Consider the following 23,170-nt stretch of genomic DNA (forward strand, 5'->3'; position numbering starts at 1 on the left):
AGGGACAGTTAGAGCATGCAAGAGAGTAATGGGAGGGCAGGCTTTCCTAGTGTGGGTTGATGTCTTCGAAGTTAGAAGTTTTAAATAATAAATGTCACTGCCTACTTAGTTCTGAAAAGATTAGCTTGTTTACAGAAACGCTACCCTCCCACTGCTTCTCCAGCTGTTTAAAGGCTGAAGGCTGACAAACTGAGCCGCAGAGAGCTCAGTCTCCTAATCTTGACTTCACAGTGCCACTTCCCTTAATGTGAATATTAATTCAGATTCCATGGGTTAATCAGATTATTTCAAAGGAATATGCCCAGGTTGCCTCAGACATGCCTTCCTGTGCACTTTAGACTCAGCTCAACACCGGCCGTCTGGCTTTTCGAGAGGATCTTGCGGTGGTTTATGGTGCTTCCCACTCTTGTTCCCTGTGTTCTGGTTTGCCCCTACCTGAACCTTTCACTTGGTTTCCCAGCAGGAGTCCAGCATTCCTGGAGCACTTCACTGAATTAATAGCTCTTGGGAGTTTTTAAGTGCCTGTGGCCCTGGGCAGTGTGAGTGTGGAGGGGAAGGACACCCACAAGTAGAACATGTACCTCTGCCTTTAAGGAGTATATGGTCTGCTTTTGAGGTTGACAGCACACAGAGATGATAGCCAGATGGCCCAGTGCGTGTGTGGGTGAGTGTAATCGTCATGCTATCTGTAGATACACCTGCTGTGCAGACAAAATGCCCCGAGCCAGTTGGTTGGAGAGTGAGCTCAGAATGGGGTTCCATCTAGGCTAGCAAGATTTAAAAAATGGGAACTTCCTACCTTCCCTCCTCTTCCTCCAGGAGAAGGAAATAGAGCACTTCCTCTGCTTCCACATCTCAGTCCCTTCTTTTCCTTCCAGTTTGTTGTTAATCTTTGACAGGAATCCTTTGTGTTTATAAAATGCTCAAGAAGTCACTGGAGTTTGTTATTTACACTGGGTCTTGTGTGTGTGTGTGGGGGGGGAAGCAGTGATTGGAGAAAGAATGCTAAGTTGGAATTAGGATTCAGTCATCTGTAGGGTGTAGACATTGAATCTCCTAAGCAGCTTGAAAAACAGTTATTTTTACTAACTATAAAAATCATATGAACTCATTGTAGAATGTGCAGGAAATACAGCATTTATTTTCAGAAATTCAATAGAAGTCATCTCTAATACCACCCCAGTGATATTTCCTTCTTGTCTTTTTTTCGTGATATCTTTCTTACATGGATTTTGTCAATGTTGACATGTATTTTGACTTACTTGGCATTACAGTGAATATACTTTTGGCATCCCACTTTAAAAAATTTACAAGCATTTTCCCACGTCATGAAAATTGTTTATGAATGCCATTTGCAATGGTTGTTTAATATTCTGTCATAGGATTATAGCCACATTTCTTGAACTATTTCCTGTCATTGGACTTGAATGTCCCTTCCAGATTTTTGCTCTTATGAGTAATATCAGCCTGAACACTCCTCTACATCAGTTTTTGCACATACCTCAGATAATTTCCTGTGGGTAGGCCCTGCCATGTGGATTGGAGAGAGCTGTTTTAGTGGAGGGCCACGTGAATCGTGTGGCTTAGCATGCTGGCACACTGGCTCCGGAACTGTGGGTCAGTGCAGGACATCTTTCAGCTTGCATTGCCTTTTATGTAAAAATGGGTGATAAATAACACCAACTGCGTCACGAAGTTGCCGTGACGATTGGAGTTTAGCAAAGTGTCTGGCATATTAGTTAAGAAATGCTTCATTACCGTTGGTTCTTATCTGTCTCATTATCTGGTCGTGCCAATTACTGTGTCGTGTGAGAGGGGGAAAGCTCCCTGGATGGGCAGAAGAGTTCCTGAGGGGAGCAGGGAGCGGAGGGTGGCAGCTAACGCCCCTGCTGTTGTCAGGCCTGGCGCCTTGTGGGTGTTAGTTCATTAAATGACTACATTTCTCCAAGTGGCATATGCATGCTACTCGTGGTATCTCTGATCGTTTTAGATAGTACCGGGCGCACATTTCAAATTCCCATTTGGATTTATATGTTTATTTCCACATTTATTAGGGGGAAAACACATGAACATGTAAACCCTCAGGTTGTGTTAATGCTATTGCTAGCAAACCAGGAGGCCTTTTCAGTAAAGAGTCAGATAGTAAATGTATTCAGTCTCGGAGTACTATGTAACTCTTGATATTGCAGTGTGAAAGCAGCCATAGACTACACGAAAGCAAATGCATGCTTGCTAATGAAACTTGATGTACAATCAGGCAGCGGTGTATTTGGCCCACATACTATAGGTTGGTCAACCCTTAGACTATTTCTTAAAAACCTACCCTGGTATTAAGCTACCTAAAATGGCATGAAGTTATGGCAGGCAGCATGAAAGCGGTACATCTATGGTGGGCATTAGTGGAAATGCTGTTCACAACACCCGAGTTTACAAATGAGCATTAGGCTTTAAGAAGTCCAGGTAGTATGGTTAAGAAGTAGTGGAGATGATGCTCAAACCAGAGTCGGCCTGATTGCCAAGGTCACGCCCCACCTTCCTCCACCTCTCGATATGCGTGACGTCTTTCCTTTGTTACGCCATCTTGTCATTTTGTGGCAAACCCATTGGGGCTGTAAGGCCTTTCGTCATCAGCCCCACCGAACCTTCTCAGCTCTTTGCTCTTGAGGGGCCATCCCATATTCCTTCTCAGAGAGCCTCCTCATCAGAACCATCAGTGGCTCCTCACATGCTGTGCATGATGCCCAGAGACCGTTAATGTGTGTCGGTGGCTCTGCAGCTTCCCAGGCACGGAAGCGTAACACAGCCCACTGCCTTTCTGCAGGCATCAGACAACACAGCCAGTGCTGCTTGGGTTCCTGTTACGTACGTTCATCATTCTTTCAAGGCCTCATTCAGATCACATTCCCTGATAGTGTCGGATCCAGTCTTTTCTTGTTCTGTGAGGGCAAGATTGAGGACCAGGAGAGGGGATGGGAAGGTGCCATTACCTTGCTCTGTATGCTTATTGCCCTACCTCTGATTTATACATTCCCTTCTTCTCTGTGCCTCCGTTTCCTGTGATCTGTAAAACAGGAAAAAGAAAAAAAAAGAGTAAATCCCTCTTTTAAAAGAGGGATTTTTTTCTTTTTTTAATGTTCGTTTATTTTTGAGACAGAGAGAGAGCATGAATGGGGGAGGGTCAGAGAGAGGGAGACACAGAATCCAAAGCAGGCTCCAGGCTCCGAGCTGCCAGCACAGAGCTGGACATGGGGCTTGAACTCACGGACCGTGAGACTGTGACCTGAGCCGAAGTCCGATGCTCAACCGACTGAGCCACCCAGGCACCCCAAAGGGGGACTTGCTCTTAAAGATGGTAGGGAACGACTTCATGGGATCCTATGGGTCCCTGTTTTTAAAAGATTTTAAAGCCTTCAGACATTACTAAGTCCCACAGTCTGAGGAGAGCAGCAGAGGACAGAAAAGAGGATTTTCTTTTTCCTTTTGCTTCCAGTCACCTTCGGCCTTTTGCTGTTAGAACACCCACAGTTGAGAGGCAAGAGAAGGCAGCCACTGGTAACCAGAATCCCTGTGGGATCAGAGCCATCCAGTGGCTGCCAGGCCTCCACCGGTCGGTAGCTTATAAATAGAACATTTCCCTTTTTAAACCTGAGAAGGATGGGCTGCATTAATGGGCATGGTGGCCTGGCCTCCTGAGTACTGGCCCACGAGGCAGTCAGCTGAGCACACCTTCCCCTCCAGCTTTCCATCCACGCCTTCCAGGCCAGGGCTGATAGGGGACAGGCACTCATTCCCTCTCTTGCCTGAATTCCTTTCCAACCTCCCACCCCCACCCCTTTTGGCCCTTGGCTTCCTCATTTCCCCTCCCTCCTGAGCCACAGGCAGGCAAGATGGTGTAATTCTAGCTCACCTAAGTGCTGACTTTCTCCAGCTTGCTTTCCATTATCACTTGTGCGTGCAACACAGTGGGTGTGGCCCATGTAGAACTCAAAATTATATTTAGTTGAGCGGTAATACCCTAGCTGGAGAATGATCCAGGCTGAGGAGCTGGGGGCTAGCAAGAGAGAAAGGAGAAGGAGCAGCTTGTTTTCTCAGAGATTTTGTTGCTTGAGATCTCAGCTATTTTGTTTGGTGGGACCCCATCCCCCAAGGATATGACTGGCGATCGTGCTCCCCTGGCTGGCCTGGACTGTCAGAAGTCTTTCTGCTTGTCTTAAATGACACTTAACAAACCATTCTCTCATCCTAGGCAGGTGTGAACCACCCCTTGGCATCCTAGTTTGGGCTTCAGCCAAGAACATCGAGCAGGTCCCTGGCTGCATCTTGAACTCCTAAAGCCCAGTGCACAGGGTTGTTGAGGCAGAGACTGAAAGATTTTCCTCAAGGCTCTCGATTAATGTTTATTGGGCACATATTACTGGGCTATGTGCTCAGGGTTTGATGTACATTCTGTTCTTTGATCCTTATAAGAACTCTATGAGGTAGATAATATTATTGACCTCATGTAAAGATGAGAAAACCGACTCCTCATTTTTAGTGCATACTGATGGCCTGTCAAAGTCATCCCTTCCTACCGTGATGAGAGTATTCAGAGTGTGCAACTCACATTTGGCATGTAAGAATCAGCAGAGGCTATCAAGTCCTGTTGCCCACAGTGGGGATAGTGTTGACTGGTAGTTGGGAGTGTGGACTGTGCAGAATTATTAACCTACATGGGTTGTGATCCCAGCCTCACTACTTACTGCATGTGTGACCTTGGAAAATTAGTTTCCCTGGGTCTCAGGGGTTTTTATCTGTAAGATGGGTATAACCTTATTACCTACATCATTGGTTTGTTGGAAGGATTGAGTGGGATTGGGATGGAATAGCAGTGCCTGGTAGTCTAAGCAGTCATTAAATGTCATTATCTGCCGTTGTTGTTATTAATAACATCATCATTACCCCAAACCAGAGGCTATTTGTATAAAAGCATGACAGCCCACAATCTCTCTACAGTTCCTCAGAGTGCTGTTATGGACATCACCTTATCTGATTTTCACAGCAACTGATCTGTACAGATGAGAAGTGTCCCAGAGGCCAAGTACACCCATCTCCCACAACCAGTTAGTGGTAACTCCAGCCACAAATGTTCAGCCTCTGATTATAAATGTCATCTCTAAGACAGGTAGAAGGTAAAGGCAGGAGAAGGGTGTAGGTGGGCAGGAGAAGTTAGTTCTTGGCTTGAAACCCTTCCTCTTTCAAAAAGGTGGTGATGATCTCTTTTGGTTGAGAAATCAGTGTGCAACCGCCTATGCATCAAGGCAGAAAGGAATTGATGCTTCTCCACTGTAATTCCTTCTCTGGTTTCCCAGATCACCGTGTAAGAGACCAGGTGGTCCTGATGAAGCCGGTTGGCCTTACCATGGTGTGCCTTAAGCATGGCTCTTGCACAGCTGCCGGATTGGGAATTTTAAGGAGACTGCAGATGTAGAAACCCACAAGGAAACAGAGTCCTGCAAAGCCAGTCTGCAGCCCTCATCTTGTGCCTTGTAAGAACCCAGACACTGCCACTTGGGCTGCGGTGTCTGGCTGAGAACTGGCTCGCTCTTCACAGGTATCTTAGAGCCCCTCTTGACTCTGGCGGAGAGCTGGTAGGTTTATTCCAGGCCAGGCAGGGATTTTATCTCTTTCCTCCTACTTAGTTTGCTTTCTTTACTCTATGTCCCTCTTGGCTTATTTGTGTGTGTGTGTGTGTGTGTGTGTGTGTGTGTGTGTGTGTGTGTGTCCACAGAAACCATGAAAAAGAAGATAGGTGCCTTTGTACCTGGTAGGCTAGGGGGAAAATTCCAATTGGCAGTGTTCGTGCTTAGAGGTCAGGGGATGAATGAGATCCCAGTCAGTCATATTTGTACTGTGCATCCTGCTGCAGGGCCCCTGAACTCTAGAAGGTACCAGTGTGTTCAGCCAGCTGCTCAGCATTTGAGGCTCCTGGAGTGTGGGGATTTCTCTACCTGTTGGTTTCTGGTGTCTCAGCTGGTGAAAATGTGGATTATATCTGTTGCTTCATCCAGAAAATATTTATTATATTTATTGATGCTACAGCAATGAACAAGGCAGATAAAGTCCCTGTTCTCATGGAGTTCTAATGAGAGAAACTGACAGATGGCAAGTAAACAAAGGTATACATTCAGGTGCCGAGAGGGGCTAGGAAGAATTAAGAGCACAGAGATAGTGCCTAACTAAGAGAAGAGAGAACTAGATACCTGGAGCAGAGAGGCCTCTCTGAAGAGGTGAAATTTGAGCAGAAACCTGAACAAATGGAGGGAGTGTGACATGTTAGGAGCCAGCAGAGGAACCAGCATGTGCAAGGGCCTGTGCAGTGGAGGGGGTAAACCAGCTGAGTTCAGGGATTATCGGGAAAGGCTGCAATGACTGGATTGGAGGAAGCCAGACGGAGAGTGGCCAAGTAAGCTGGGACTAGACCATGTGAAGCCATGGTCAGGAGGAAAGCTTGTGTTCTGAGTGTCATGAGAAGTCCCTGGAGAGTTGTGATCAGGCAAGTGACACATGAGCCAGTGTGTATTTTTAAAAGATGGCTCTAGCTGCTGGTAGAGAATAAACTGTGTGAGGCAAAAGGAGAAACAGTTGGGAGGCTATTGCAGCAAGCCAGGCGAAAGACAATGGTTGCTTGGATCAAGGTATTAGCAGTGGGGAAGCAGTTGGGTTCTGGGTGTGTTTTTAACTGATGACTGATGAGGTTGGCTGATAGATTGGAGTGAGGGCAAAGCAAGGATCAAGGATGACTGCGTTGAAGTAGGACATCTTGCTGGTAGAATATGGTACCCTCCCATCCCATCCTTCCAGCCGGGTTGAATATAGTTGTCTGGTCAGGCACAAATTAAGACAGTTGTTCCCAAATGTGTTATTTTTCTATCATTGACTTCATGTTGTTGTTTTTTTAACATATACGTATACCACTAGTATTGTTACTATGTACCTACTAATTTTCTTAAATGAGTTCACTCTTTTTAACTTTTTTTTGTAAATAGAGTATGTCATGCTATGTGTAATAAAAAGGTAAATTTCTAATGTTCATTGAAATAAGTACACAACTACAACTATTAGAAATATTTGTGAATCATTTGGAGTCATTTCATATACCAATAGTGGCACAAACAGCATTATATTCTGAGATACATAGCACTGGTAAATGTCTGTTGTTAGATGGGAACTGTGGAACAGATGTTGATAGCTAATTAATTCCTAACAATCATTTCTGTTCATGTGTAGTGATAGTTTTTTTTTTTTTTAAGCTCATCTATTTTTGAATGAGAGAGAGGACAGAAAGAGCAAGCCGGGGAGGGGCAGAGAGAGAGAGAGAGAGAGAGGGAAAGAGAGATTCTGTGCTGTCAGCACAGAGCCCAATGCGGAGCTCGATCTCACAGACCATGAGATCATGACCCGACTTGAAACTAACAGTCAGACTTAACCAATTGAGCCACCCAGGTGCCCCTTTAGTGATACTAGTTTTAATTGCTTGGTATACAGTACAATACAGTACATCGTTGTCCCAAGTGTGCTTCTCAAGCCTGCTGGAGTACAGCCTGTGGGAGGGTGCCCACAAGCTCCCTGGCAACAAGCATGGTCCTGGTTCTCTGGTCCACTAGATTTGAGAGCTCCTGGAATAGAAAGGAAAGAATCCAGAAAACATGATCCCCAGGCCCCAGCCCTGACTGGTCATGTGAACCTGAGCAGAAGCAGACGGAGTTACAGTCCTGGTTCCACCACTCATTAATGCCAGAGCCTTAGTAGAAGTTCCTCAACTTCGTCTGACTCGAGATTTCCTGTCTACAAAATAGGGGTGTTGATGATGAGGATACGATGCATGTAAGTGCTTAGCCCAGAGCAGTGCAGTCTGTTCAGCAAGCCTTAGCTACCGTGGTCATTGTTACCACTTAACAGCGTGAGCCTGACTTGTCTCATCATAAAAACTTAGCAGATACATTGGGAAAATCAATTAAGCTATAATATATTAATATATTTTATAAACAGCCGTGTATCATCGTATAAGTTGATTGTACTCATTAGTGTGGAAACATCAAGAAGTTATTAGTGAGGACTGTAACAGTATTTGCCCATGTGATTATTAAGGGGATAACATGAACTTGGATATGAAAAATGTTTCATCACCTGGAAAGTTTGGTTCAAATGTTGGTAATACTGCTAATGACCATTTATTGAAATAGCAAACAAGTCAGTGTATACATTTCCTTTGACCCTCGCAACACTCAGGTGAGTTATCCCTGCTGTACAGGTGAGGAAACTAAGTGTCAGAGGTGTAGCATTTATCCTATGAGTGTGGCAGAGACCTCAGTCTAATCCAGGTCTGTCTGGCTTCAGCCAGACTCTTCGTTCTCTTCCCAGATACGTATTGCTTCTGTCTGGGTGACTTAAGTTAATATTAAAGTTGGTTCATACTCCCTGAATGTATACGTCTGGGGAGCAGAGTATAGGACAGAGTAGGCAGTAGCATGGGATGGGGCACAGGGTCTTGGAGTTGAACTGGGATTAAAAACTGGCTGTGGGTAATCCCTAAAGTAGAGAATTCACACTTGGATAATTAAGAAGTAATTGGCCACCTTCCCGGGCCCCATTGGAAGCTTCTGAGAGCCACCACCATGAAGACTGTTTCCCAGGGGCCACAGCTGTGAAGCCCTGGGAACTCTCAGTCTTCACATGATTAGGAGAAAGGACGTGAGCCCCTTGAGTGTGTTAGCCAATTGGAAGTCTATTCTCCAGATGGATATGATATTTAATTCAGTGTGGGTGTTTCTCTTCGTGGCTTTTAATGGTGTTGAAATTGATTAAATTCAGAATGAGTGAGGTAGGCCAGACTTTAAGAGCAAATCATGTTGGGAAATTGAGTAAATTTCTATGGTGAGACCATGCCCCTGGAGCTGTCCATAAAATGGTGGCCTGCTCATAATAACTGCAGACAGTTTCCTATATCCATCCACATTAAAAATGGGGCAGTAACTTCCTTTACCTCTCAGTTCTTTCATTTTTATGTAAACATCCTGTACTTCCAGAAAATTCCATTTCTCCTGTAAAAAAAAACTTGAAAGATTTTTGTTGAATGAGATTCCTGGGGTAAGACATTTTAGGCTAGGAAAAACCTGTTGAATACCAGCTTTAGAAACATAGGTAATGTGTTCTCGTGTGTTGAGGCTAATTCAGTAGATTAGCTCCTCTCTATTGGAAAAGGATTTGTCTTATGAGATCTGTTAGAATTCCCAGGATGCATGTATGGGGTAACTTCGGGGTATGTCCCAGAGAGTTGTTTTCACACACTACATGTCCCATCAGTCGACCTGTGGTATGGAAAGTTCCCTTCATTCAGAAATAGTGATTTGACCGCTTTTTGCCAAATTTCTCTATGTTCTGGTTAGAGCAACAGCCAGTCAGTGATTTTCAATAAAGGGGCTACTGGACCTGAAGAATGAGGTGGTCTCTTGGATGGCAAACAGCTCTAAGGGAGAATGCTCTGGTTTTCTAGGGCTATTCTTGACCTCCGGCCTGTCTGACTGTGTAGATGGCCCAGATTGTATGATGTGGAAAGAACCCCGATACCCTCTGTTTCCACCAGCCACAGCTTCATACCATGTACAATTTGGTGATGATAATGCCTTGATGGACAAGCAAAGGATTTCTCTAAGTGTCTAGGAAAATTGGAATTTGGTTATATCTTCTCTGTTTTTTGTCTTGGCTTGCACATCTTTTATTTTTCCTTTCTTTTAAACTCATTCTTGGAGCTGTAGTGCTAGGTGGTGATACCTCTTCATATTGACACAGGAAGGAAGGAAGTAGTTAGGTCAGGCTCTTCATATCTTTATTTAACACTTGTATCTTCACCAAGATGAAAAATCTAGGTACCAGAGTTTAAACAACTCATCTACTCTCGGGTTTATCACAGTTGGAGTTTGAAGGGTCATTTTGACTACATCACACTTCCCCTTAGGGACCCTCCTCATCATACTTCATATCCAACATGATCGTAGACAGTGAAAGGCAGAGATAGAGTACTGAATAAAATAATTGAGTAAATATATGCATGCACCCTTGCTTTCCTGAATGCAAATCTGATTAGGTAGGCAGCATCGTAGAAATAAATAGAAATTTAGAGTTACATTACATACTCTGAAGGAGAAGTTGATAGTGCTATGTCCAAGTTCCAGTGGAAACATGAACCAGGTAGAGAAGTCAGGAGGGCATTTTTGAGCAATTGACATTTGAGAGGAGACCTGAGGATTTGGAGTAACTTGGGCCATTGGGCTTCCAAGTGAAATCCACAGTGTGTACAAAGGCTACAGAAAAAGTGTGGTCACTTGGACACTCTCAAAGAAATCCAGTTTGGTAGAACGCTTAGGTGTGGAGTCATGGCGTGAGATGAAGCAGGCCAGGCTAGACCATACAGGGTTTTGTGGACCATGTTAAGGATTTGGATTTTCTTCCTGAGAGCATTGGGGTGCCATTGATAGATTTTAAACAGGGAGGTGATGTGATCTGGTTTCATCCAGATCACGGGGGCCACAACGTGGAGGACAGCTTGGAAGGAGCCAGAAGAGGTAGGGGGACACCAGTTAGGTGGTCTTCACAGCAGTCCTGGTAACAGATGATGGAAGCCAGCACCATGGTGAGTGACACAAAATTGAGGGACCTGGTGATAATTTGAATATGGGAGTAAGAAAGGAGGAGGAGAGTGCAAAGGGTTTTGCTCGTGGTTTTATTGTAGTTCTTCCCCTCTACCATCACCTACGCACCTCATTTTCTTTTATGGTGGAAAGGGCCAGGGAAAACATTTCAGGTGAGGTACCATTTGATTCAAGAAACTACAGAGCATGTCTCTCCAGCTGGGCCATCAGCTTCTTCCTTTGAAGCAAGAAAGTCATTGGATTGAACCTTATATAGTAGGTTGTTGTTTTGAGCCCTTTGCAGTAAAACCATCTGTTTCTGGGTTTAACCTGCTTCCCTGCTCTTGGTATTTGGGATATCTAGGGTGTCTAGGCATAATGATGTAAACTCCAGCAGTCTGCCAAGCATCCTGCCTCTTCTGCCCTAAGATCCTCCAAGTTGGTTGAGCGTCAACTCTGAGTGTTCCTGTGTTCTCCATAGAACTTTGAGAAAATAGCTTTGTGTGACTCTCCTCTAAAAGGAGACAAAGCAAGAAGGCTTCAAAAGTTGAAGTGAGGGGCATGTGGGTAGCCCAGTCAGGTAAGCATCTGACTTTGGCTCAGGTCACGATCTCACAGTTCCTGAGTTGAAGCCCCACATCAGGATTTGTGCTGATAGCTCAGAGGCTGGAGCCTGCTTCAGATTCTGTTTCTCCCTCTCTCAGCCCCTCCCCTGCTTGTGTGCGCACACTCTCTCTGTCTCTCTCACTCATCTGTCTCTCAAAAAATGGATAAACGTTGAAAAAAAAGTTGAAGTGGAAGTTAAGAGGACGATACATTTCTAACTTGGAAGGTTAACCTGGATATTGGGTGTGAGCTCTACGACAGTCATCTTAGGACAACTGTTGGGGCTGCCTTGTGCACAATCCTGAGCAAAGCTGAAGGTGAGGCTGAGGGAGGAAGAAAAGCCAGTCAAAGCCATAGCTGTAAGACGTTGGATGGCAGGCCTAGGAGCCACTGGTCTTGCAACAACTCATCGCAAGTCAAATTAAGGGAATAATGCAAGCCTAGTAGATATTTAATGAGAGATTATTCCTGGAGATTATAAGGATACAGAAATTGCAAATAAATCCCTGACCTTTTCTGAGCCTTGGCTCAGTAAAAGAGCTGAATCACCTGCTTGAGGGGATTAAGGACAGCCGCTTCCATCTGGCGGGCTGCTCAGACTTTTTTTTGTCATTAGCAAACTCTGTCTGGGGGTGATCATGTTCTAAACCTTTTAGTGGGAACTTGCTTTTCAGCAGAGGAGATCTCAATTAACTTAGATTATGTACCTGCTGGGCAGAGATCCGAACTTACGATCTCTAGTTATGTATTATAATCGCCATTATATTAGTACTACTCTGTACATGTTAAATAATAAAGCAGTTGTTAATCATTAGTAACCTAATCATGGCATCAGCAGGAAAGTCAAGTTGATGAGAAGTCAGACTTGCCTGTGTGTGTGCCTGTGTGTGTGTGTGTGTGTGCGCACACACGCATGCCCACACGTACCTACCGTAGAGACACAGGAAGATACAAGGATGTCCCAAGGCAGCAGGCAATGTGACAATTATACCATTCCAGTTTAGAGATTTAGAACAATGGCTGTTAAACTGTATATTGTGAGTTCCTTATTGGGAACTGCTGTTGGAAATGAATTACATTTCTTAACACAGTATTATCTGCTTATAAGTCATCAGTATATGCAACTTGAACAGTTTAAAGGCTAACAGATAGTTACCTTGAACTCTGTTTGACTTTGCAATATGTAAAAGTGTTACACTTTTAAACTCAGACAATAAATATATACTAATACTGTGTTACATGTCTAATGTGTAAGGCCTTTATGTGTAACGTCTGTGTAAGATTTATTTCAAGAAAAGGAGTTAGCAGGTTTAAAACAAATGAGAGAACTTGTGTTGCGACAACCAAAGGAGAAATACTAACTCCGAGATTTTGGGAGAAGAGCAGTTTGCTAATTTCGAAAATAAGTCCTTGTAGTCAGTTTAGGTTAGCAGAATTTATTTTTTTCTGGATATACTTGGAAGGTTCCATTGCATTCTTTTCCATCAGCTATTATTTGCCTAGATCTAGCTTCTTTTTATTTTTTATTTTTGAATGTTTAGTTAATTTTTTAGAGAGAGACAAAGTGTGAACAGGAGAATGGCAGAGAGAGAGGGAGACGCAGAATCTGAAGCAGGCTCCAGGCTCTGAGCTGTCAGCACAGAGCCCTCTGTGGTGCTTGAACCCATGAACCGTGAGATCATGACCTGAGCCGAAGTTGAACGCTTAGCCGAAACTGACTGAACCACCCAGGCATCCCAAAACTTTGGCTTCTTACAGTAAAACACCGACAGGTTCAAGGACTCTTTTAGCCCTGCAAGTTTATCTCTAGCCCTGCCCTTATTTCTTCTGCTAGCTGTCCTGATAGCTTTATAAGGAGGTATCTTTTGATCACTGAGGTTGTCATTGTCAGCTGCCAGGTTTCTTCAAATTTTCCAAAACTTTTTTCAATGTTTATGGGGTAGAAGAAGCAAAGGACTTTTTGTTCAGGATAGGAGTTTATCATTGTCTGAAACAAGACCATATCCACAAACCTACTCTGAAAGCATCCAAGCTTGGAATCAGCAGCTCCCCAAAGCACAGTGCAAAATGATGGTTCTTCCCTGAACTTCTTGGACTGTCATCCCTTTGCACAAATCCTGTTAAACACCTCTCAGAAGAAGAACTGATAGGCTTCAATGGACTATGGAATCACAGTTATGAGCATTTTGGAAACCTTGTTAAGTGCAAAAAATGATCTTCCCTGTGACACATAGTTTCCAGTAGGCTCTCTGTTCTGACTACTGTGTAAAGGAATGAATATCCTCCCCCTGCACATGAAAAGCTGCCCAACATCATTAGTCACTAGGGACATGCAAATCAAAACCACAATGAGATACCACTTCACACCCACAAAAAAAAAAAAAGCTATAACAAAAAATACAATAACAAATATGGGCGAGGATGTGGAGAAATAGGAACCCTCATACGTTGCTGGTGGGAATGTGAAATGGTGCCACACTTTGGAAAGCAGTTTGGCAGTTCCTCAAAAAGTTGAGCAGCGAGTTACCTGTAATCCAGTTTACTCCACTTCTAGGTGTACACGAGGAGCAAAGCTTGTACACAGATGTTCCTAGCAGCAGTTCATAGCCAGAAAGTTGAAAGAACAACCAGTGAGTGAATAAATGACGTGGTTTTACCCAGGCAACAGAATATTACTGGGTCATGAAAAGAAATGATAAACTGCTGCAGCATACGTGACTCTTGAAAACATTATACCAAGTGAAAGAAGGTAGACACAAAACACCACCTGTGTTATGTTTCCATTTATGTGAAATGCCTGGAATGGGCCAATTCGTACAGACAGAAAAGAGATCGTGATTTTTAGGAACTGATAGAATGCAGGAAATAGAGAATGACTGCTAATGTGTATAAAGCGTTTTGTGGGGGATAATGAAAATGTGAGGGAATTAGATAGTGGTGATTGATTCATAACTTTGTAAATATCCTAGACACTAATGCATTTCAGTGCTTTAAATGGGTGAATGTTAAGTTATGGGTATGTGAATTCTTACCTTCAAGAATCTTGCCCTAGATTCTAACAGGCATCTGGCTTGTGTATCATAGTTTGTTATTAAATTTGGGAAAAATCTATGACGTGAGTTAATGGAGTTTTATTTGGAAGAGTGATTTCAATCTGACTTGCAGCTTCAAGTCAGAAAGCTCTGTACTACGTGACGTGCAGTGTAGTACTCGGTTTATACTAGAAAAAGCATGAGAGTGAGTTAGTACAGTTTTATAGCTGCACTTACAGCTTTAAGGGAGTAAGAGCAATGGTTTGTATGTCAGGTGTTCTCCCAGAAGAAAAATACTGTTTTCCTCCTTTTCTGGTACTTTACTGACTATCCCAGAGGCCAAATGTGGTTATAATACGTATCACTAAGTGGTAAGTGTGTATGTAAGAGTAAGAGTTATTTTGTTTTCTTTGGGAAGAGAATTTGTAATAAAATAGCATTTCTTTTTAGTTTAAGGAATTCTTAGTGATTTTCTTAAGAATTTTTATCTTCATTGGCTCTAAGTTGACTGATCCATGTTCACAATTAGGGAAATGTGCACCCCTGTGTTTGTTGAAGCATTATTTACAGTAGCCAGATTATAGCAGCGGCCCAAGTGCCCATCAGTAGAGGAATGGATAAAGAATATGTGGCACATATACACAATGGGATATTATTCAGCCATAAAAAGGAATGAAATCTTGACATTTGCAACAACATGGATGGGGCTAGAGAGTATAGTGCTAAGCCAAATAAGTCACATAAAGACAGATACCATATGATTTCACTCATGTGGAATTTAAGACACAAACAAACAAAAATGAACAAAGGAAAGGAAAGAAAGAAAAACCAAAGAACAGACCCTTAACTCTTGAGAACTGATGGTTACCAGGATGGAAGTGGGTAGGGGGCTGGTTGAAATAGGTGATGGGGATTAAGGAGTGCACTTGCCCGTGTTGAACATGGAGAAATCTATGGAATTGTTGCATCACTATACTGCACACCTGAAACTAATATCACACTGCATGTTAACTACATTGGAATTAAAATTAAAAACTTAAGTATTTGAAAAAGGTTCTTTTTGGATTGGATCAAAGTATGAGCTCAAATTCTGTGCAGTTCTTATTTTTTACAAGGTTATTTTTTGCCCTGAGATGATGACAAATTATTTATAAATATTTACCTTCCTACTTTCTGACATTCTCTTCTCCACCGTGAACCGTTAGTTTGTAGAATGTCTTGCCCTGATGTCCCAAGGCGCTCAAAAGGTGAACATGTTCTTAAATATTACCATCAGCCTCTCCTCACTGGGCAATCAAAGCATGGAGATTAATTTTGGTAGGTTCCCAGGCTCATTGCCAGGTTGGGAAATTGGTTCTGTGCGGTGGAACAGGTTGCTGCTGTTGGTCATTTATTTTCTGAGTCACATTAGTGGGCTTTATAGCAGGTGGAGAGCTCTGAATACCTGCTGACTTACCACACCCAGGATGGCTCTCTTGCCCTATGCCTATTTTTCATGTAACTTCTTTGTTGTAAGCTATTTTAATTTTCTTCCAGATTACTTTCCCTTTTTTCTAATCACCTGCGTAGGATTTGACTTAGGTCATATTTAGGGCGTTGGGTCATAAGGACTTGGGAGTGAGTCTCCCACTTACTAGCTTTTTAGCTTTGCAAATATCATAGTACAAATGAAGCAAGTCTCAGATGTTTCATCTGTAATATGGAGCCAATGATAGTATCAGCCTAGAGGACATGCTAAAATTAAATGAGGTAATCTGTGTAAAGTCCTTATCCAACATTTTTTGAGCCACTGAATTTATACTCTTTGAAGGAGACCAGGAAGCAGTTAGTTCTACAGCTCCTGATGATAACAAAACAAATGGTTTAAAGGATGCCTACTTGTTCCTTTGGTAAACTGCTCATCACTCTATTCTGCAGTTTCTTCAGCTAAATAGAGGATACCCTTGCAGAGTGACTGTGAAAATTAAGTGAGCTCATATAAACAAAGCACTTAGAGCTGTACCTGGCATGGGATGCCTAGGTGGTTTAGTCAGTTAAACGTCTGGCTCTTGATTTTGGCTCAGGTCATGATCTTGTAGTTTGTGAGTTGGAGTCCCACCTTGGGCTCTGCACTGGCAGTGTGGGTTTCTCTCTCTCTCTCTCTCCCTCTCTCCCTCTCTCCCTCTCTCTGTCCTTCCCCTGCTTGTTCTCTCTCAAAATAAATAAACTAAAATAAATAAAAGAACTGTACCTGGTATACAGTAAATTCTCAGTGGATGCCAGCAATTTTTTTTTAATCATTCTTGTATGTGGCCAAACCATGGGACTGATTGATCCTGGGTCTGTCAGGCCTTGTCCGAGGATGGTTTATGCATGACCAACAACCTGACTGCCCCTTTCTTCCTCTTCCAGCTGCACAGTTGGACAGCATTGGCTTCAGCATCATCAGGAAATGCATCCACGCTGTGGAAACCAGAGGTAAAGTTGTTCATCACATGGCATTGTTCTTGGTGAAGGTCATGCATCTGGTGAGGCGTCAGACCTGCTACCAGTTTCCTGATTTTAAGTGACTCAGTAACTCTCCAAGTGCCATTGTTGGTGTGTTTCCACGAGTCGTGTTGCTCTGAAGCAGAGGCCTTCGACCCATTTGCTGTCATCAGCCTCTTTGGCTGATACAAGAGTGTTTTCAATGCACATGTGTCAAAGACATGAGATAATAAGGAATCTAGTTACTGGAATTCAGTTAAAATATTGAAAAACATTTTTGTGATTTAATAATACATATACTTCTTTCTTACCACTTTAAATAACAAGTAATAGTGGTGGGTGTCATAATTGGCATAATTCAGAAATACAATTGATCCTTGAATAATGCTGGAGTTAGAGGTGCTGAGCTTCCAACCCCTGCCAGACAGTCAAAAATCTGCATATAACTTTTGACTTCCCCCAAACACCTATTAACAGCCTTCTGTTGACTGGAAAGCCTTTCCTATAAGATAAACAATCAGTTAACATGTATTTTTTATGTTATATGTATTATACACTGTAATACTATAATAGAGTAACCTAGAGAAAAGAAAGTGTTAAGGAAATCGTAAAATATATATATAGTCCTATACTGAATTTATCGAAAAAAGTCCATATGTAAGTAGACCTTTGCATTTCAAACCCATGGTGATCGAGGGTCACTTGTAGTGATATTTCAAGATGGCTATAGCAGTCTCAATGTGTTAGGAAAATACCTGATTTCTGGCCAAGACTCAGGTATTGCTAACGCTGTGATTTGTGTCTTATTATGGAAGGAAATGTTTAATTTCAATTATAGGCTCATGAAAGTAAAGGTGTAATGGTTTTCCTATCTAAGTTCATTGACACCTGGAATTCTCTAGTGTACCCCCAGGGTCTTTGGACAACTGGTTAATAACCGTGCTTTGGGAAGCTAGTCCCTGGTGACTCTGCAGGTAGGCAGAAGGAGTCAGGCCCCTGGTTTCCCGCAGCAGTGCTGTAGTCAGGCCCTGTCTGTAGCACATGGACCTAACCCGGGTCTGTAGGAGCAGAACAGAACTTTGCGATTAGGAAACTGATTCATTCCAATGGTCTCCGCCACCGCCTCAGATGTTGCCACAAGGGCGATTTTTCAGTTCCAGCAGTTTGGAGCTTTGACTGCTCTGGTCTATTGTACCCCTGAGAAAAGCTGATGACTATCTTTCCTGTGAATTTGATTTGAACCATTGTCAAAGATGTGAATCTTACTATTCCACAGCCTCAGAACCCACCAGTCTTTTTTATTTGATTAAAAGAAGTTTTATCTTTTAAAGCAGGATCTATAACTCTGACTAGTTAAGAAATATAAGTATCTTTATAAAGTCTATGAGGCACTGAGTAGAAGGGGAGGGGGAAAAAAAAAAAAAAAAACTTAACTGTAGGAACCTCTCCTCCTACCCAGTCAGAAAGTGTTCTTTCCAAAGTAGTTATTTTAATGTATGCTGAGATTTGATAAATGCGTATTTCTGCTGTATCTTCCTTCAATGAAGAGTTAAGGCAGCTTGTGAAGATAAGTAAAATACAGTCAGAGAATATAAAGTAACAGTAGGTGAGATTTCTGGGAATTGATCTGGAGGAAATAAGGACATGGGCAGTTTGAGCCATAAAGACGTTTATACTGTGGTGGTAACGGGAAAAATCAGAAACCGGCCAAATGTTTCAAAAATTGGTTAAATCAACAGTAGTACATCCATGCGGTAAAAAGCTGTGAATCACTGTAACTGCAGTAGAAATATATTTATTGACATGCAAGGTTTTCATTATTATATATTAAATGAAAAACGAAAGCTATAAAACAGCCTGTACAGCATGAATCCACTCTGGGGATGGCAGGGGCTGGGGGGAGTTGCGTATATGCACAGGCATCCTTGACTTGTCAGTGGTCTCTCTGCTGTTCTTACTATCATCCCTTGATTTATCTACGTGCCTTAACTGCAGTTTCTAAATTTTTAAAGTATCCATTACTAAGGTAATTTTTCAGTAGGTATTTTAATTTTCATTTTAGAAGAAAAGAATGAGGAATAAGAGGTCCAGGGTTAATAAAGGTAGAGGCATCAAATGGAGCCAAAACTAAGGTCAAAACAAACATCCCCTCCCCTCCACTACAATTCACCCGCTTGCCTGAGGTAGGCTACGTGTTTGTCTCAGTTTTCAGCAGCCAAACCAGCAATAGGGAAACCTAATCATTTAAACCCCTTTGCAGAGCCTGTATGATAAATGCAAGCCCGTATCTCAGGGGGTCAACTTTTTATGATGTAAAACCAGAAAATACGCACAATAAGTTACAGAGGAAGAACAAGGTCACCAATGGTTTGGTGTCCTCACCTCTGCCTCTTTGTCCCCTTCTCCTCTAAAATGAAAATGATGTGTTTTAACTTGTGAGAAAGTTTTCATTTGACACAAAAAGGAAAAGAGGACAATGTGAGTTAAATGCCATTTTAAGATAAATATTTGAAGGAAGTGGTTATTTTGCTACTGGAATGCATGTATGTACACACATTATTTGTGGTGACCAGAGTTGAACAGACCTCCCACACTTTGTGGGGTTCGTTAATCATTGTCCAGAAGGAGACAGTGCTGTATCCAGTTCTAGGGAAGGTCAAGGACAGAAGAAGTAGAGACCCTTGAGGAAGAACAAGCCCTTTAAGCCGCCACGTTACTGAATAATGGTTCTGCCATTAAGTAGCTTGAGGCCCATCCCTTAGTTTTAGACCAGGCTAGTCCCTGAGCCGTGCAGGCCGATGTACATGCTTTTATAGGCCCCTTTTAGGTATGAAATCCTGTCATTCTAGACTTCTTTTTGTTCATTAATTCTACATAGGCCTTGTTAGAGACATTGGAGAGTCAACCTTTTCCCAAATTTCTTCCAAGAAATTTTGCTTTGCTCCCAAAGTAGTGGCCCTGAGGGAGTATGACACAGTGTTTTATTCATTGTGTCATGTATCATATAGAGATCTAGGTACTGGGGAGATAATGGTGAAGAAGACAGAATCACTGTACATAGAGTTTATATTGTGGTGGTTGGGAGAAAGACAAACAAGAAAGTAAATAAAAATGATGATTTCAGATATTATTACTTGCTACAAAGAAAGAATGGGAGGGGACTGGGCTTAATGTTGGTCATGGATGCCTTAGGTTGAACAGGTTGCAGTTCAGTGGATACCTGAATGATAAGATCTGGGAGAAGCGTGTTCCACAGGAAGCCACTGAGCAGAGGCTGTGATATGGGGGCACAGACTTGATGTGTTGGAGAAAGAGGAAGGCCAGTGTGGCTGCAGCAGAGTAAAGATGGTTGATGATGCAAAGGTGGGCCTCAGCTTAATCCTGCAGGGCCTTGTGGGCTGCAGTAAGTTTTGCTTGTGGTCTAAATGCAGTGGGAGGCCATTGGAAGATCTTAAGGAAAGAGAGAGTTTGAACTGGTGCATACTTTATTTATTTATTTTTTTTTTTATTTTTTTTTTTTTTAATTTTTTTTTTTTTCAACGTTTATTCATTTTTGGGACAGAGAGAGACAGACCATGAACGGGGGAGGGGCAGAGAGAGAGGGAGACACAGAATCGGAAACAGGCTCCAGGCTCTGAGCCATCAGCCCAGAGCCTGACGCGGGGCTCAAACTCACGGACCGCGAGATCGTGACCTGGCTGAAGCCGGACGCTTAACCGACTGCGCCACCCAGGCGCCCCATGTGCATACTTTAAGAAGTCCATTTTGGCTACTGGTTGGAAAATGGACCTCAGGAGAATAAGATGGGAAGCAGGAGACCAGTTAGGTTGGAGGTGTCAGGTATGATGGGCCTAGGGGTAACAGAAAAATCATTTCCAGTCACTTGGTTTAAATGGTCCCCTTTTGTAAATGGTACAGTAGTGATCTAATCCTTGCACATAAATGAACAAAGCACTCAGATGGGCTAGTTTTTGGTTCTTTAGGTGTTTGGAGGTAATCCCCTACTAGTTGAGTTGCACATTTACTTGGGTTGAATGAAGGTGATTCACCTTTTTGTTCACAAATGATGTTTACATGGCAAATGATGTGATTTTCGAATTTCTCAGTCCTGGCGAACATTGTCCAAAGTTAAAGATGCACCCACACTTCTGTATTCGTATTCTGTATTTGAGAAGAGATTGTAAAGCTTTTATTCTTTCCTACAGTATAAAATTTCTGTCATATCAGTTTTCGCTTTTTAAATTGAAAAACCAGCTAAGTGTAACCTTTAAAAGTATATATTTTGCATCTTTCAAAACTCTTCAGATGCTGTGTTTGGCAAGAGAAGAGGAAGGTCTCTTTGCCCTCTTTTGACTGAACTGAACTAACACAAGGGCTGAAGTGTGTGGCACACCCGTGAAATCCTAGACAGCTGCACCAAATCCCACTCCTTCGCTAAGAGCAGAGCTGAGGGACAGGGGACTTTAATTAGAGCGGCTTTTAGAAGGACTGAGAAAATGAAAAAAGTGCATCTGGCTGGGTTGGCTTGACTTGTGTTCTGACGTGCCTCTAATTAAATCATCACTGTTTCTTTCCTCAGGGATCAATGAGCAAGGGCTCTACCGAATCGTGGGGGTCAATTCCAGAGTCCAGAAGCTACTGAGTGTCCTGATGGGTGAGTGCAACAGTGGCTGTGCGAGGCAGGTCCCAGTGAGGTCGAGGGGGCACCTCTGAAAAGTCACTAGTTGTGTAGATATGAACAGCCTCTTGGGAAGGAATTGGGTGTCCGGGAGGGAATGCCCAGAAATCAGCTGCCCCACTCACCAGTTGTTAGGGATGTCGGCATTACTGGAAGAGGTACTTAGTGGGACTGGACAGAACAAAAAAATGGCAGGTCCAAGGCACCACACCCTCTGTTTATAGACTCAGCCACTGCCAGTCCAAGTGGTGCTCAGTTACTCATGTGACCACCACACCCTACTGTGTCTTTAATAGCTCATGACTCCCCCTGTCCTTTTTGGAGGCAGGCATTTAGTGGGGCACACCCAATGCCCAAGGAAGGGCATCCTTCTAGCCTGCAGAGGACCTCAAATCTCATGTTGCCTGTTGCCAAGAAGGTGTCACGTGACTGCCACATAACATGTATATAAGGAGATAATTCCTGGATCATCTTTGCATCTAGATTTCAACGTAGACTCTTGTCATTTGCGCAGTGAAACCTCCCTTACAGCTGGCTGGTATAAAATACAAAACCACTATCTTCAAATGTGTAGTGTTTGAATCAAAACCCCATGAGCCCATGAGCCAATTTGCTTAGGCTGCAGATTTCCTTTATTTTTAGATGTGAATGCAGCCAGCTTCAGTGAGTCACATGGATTTAAATGGCAAACAGATCAGATTTCACAGATCAGTGGCTATTACTCATCCCCATGGAAGCCCAGCCATGCACTTGCAGAGATGGACTATCACTTAGGGTCCCTGCTCAGTGTCTGGGCAGGGACCCTTCTCTTGCCAGTATTTGTCTGTCTTGTTTTTTGTTTTGTTTTGTTTTGTTTTGTTTTGTTTTTTCCAGTTTCTGAAAATAGTTTTCATATGTAAGGAAATCTCCTCTCTCATGTTGACTAGAATGACTCTTCTCTATCTCTTTTTCTAGAGAGCTCCTTGCCTCTTGTTGGCAGAACACTGTTGTGTTGCTAGGTACAGTGAGATCTTTTATTTGAAATTATGAATATTGGTGAGGTGCCCTGGCACTGAGAATCTGGTTCTTGGTTCATATTTGCAGTGGGGATAGTTTTTTAATGAACTAAACTTTTTATTTTGAGATAATTTTACATTTGTATGCAGTAGAGAGATGTGTACCTTTAACCACTGTCCCCCAGTAGTAATGTCTTGTTACCCTCTAGTAGGAGATCACAACCAGGATATTATATAGTCAAGATGTGGAACAGTGTCCTCACCTCAAGGATCCCTTGTGATGTCCTTTTATGGCCACACCCATCTGCCTCACCTGTCGCACCTCACTGCTTTCCCTAGCCCCTAGCACCTGAGAATCTATTTTTCATTTCTTTAATTTTGTTATTTCACAATTATCTCAGTTGGTTCATATGTAATCTTTGGGGATTGGCTTTTTTTTATTATTATTATCATTCAGCATAATACCCTTGAGATAATTTCAAGTTATTGGATCAATGCTTGGTTGTTGTTTTATTGCTGAGTAGTATTCCACTGTAGAAATGTACCCAGTTTGTTTAACCGTGCGCCTATTGAGGGACATCTGAGTTGTTTCCAGTGTGGAGAAGTTAGGAATAAAGCTGTAAACAGTTGTGCACAGGTCTTAAATGTGAATATAAATTTGTTTCTCTGGGTTGACTGCCCGTAAATTTAATTACTGATTGATCATTTGACAGTTGCTAAGTCCAA

The 23,170-nt window shown here is 42.7% G+C and overlaps 1 protein-coding gene across 7 annotated transcripts in view; it reads left to right on the forward strand.

Moving 5' to 3' along the window:
- The window catches only part of ARHGAP26 (Rho GTPase activating protein 26), a 423,740-nt gene that overhangs the window by 231,570 nt on the left and 169,000 nt on the right, over positions 1 to 23,170 (forward strand). For all 7 annotated transcript variants that reach the window (XM_045492297.1, XM_045492321.1, XM_045492304.1 and 4 more), the window contains exons 13-14: positions 16,697 to 16,762; positions 21,351 to 21,425. In XM_045492297.1, coding sequence (XP_045348253.1) covers positions 16,697 to 16,762; positions 21,351 to 21,425 — 141 coding nt within the window. The remainder of the gene's footprint in view (positions 1 to 16,696; positions 16,763 to 21,350; positions 21,426 to 23,170) is intronic.

This window comes from Leopardus geoffroyi, chromosome A1, assembly GCF_018350155.1.
Source record: "Leopardus geoffroyi isolate Oge1 chromosome A1, O.geoffroyi_Oge1_pat1.0, whole genome shotgun sequence".
Classification (NCBI taxonomy): Eukaryota; Metazoa; Chordata; class Mammalia; order Carnivora; family Felidae; genus Leopardus; species Leopardus geoffroyi.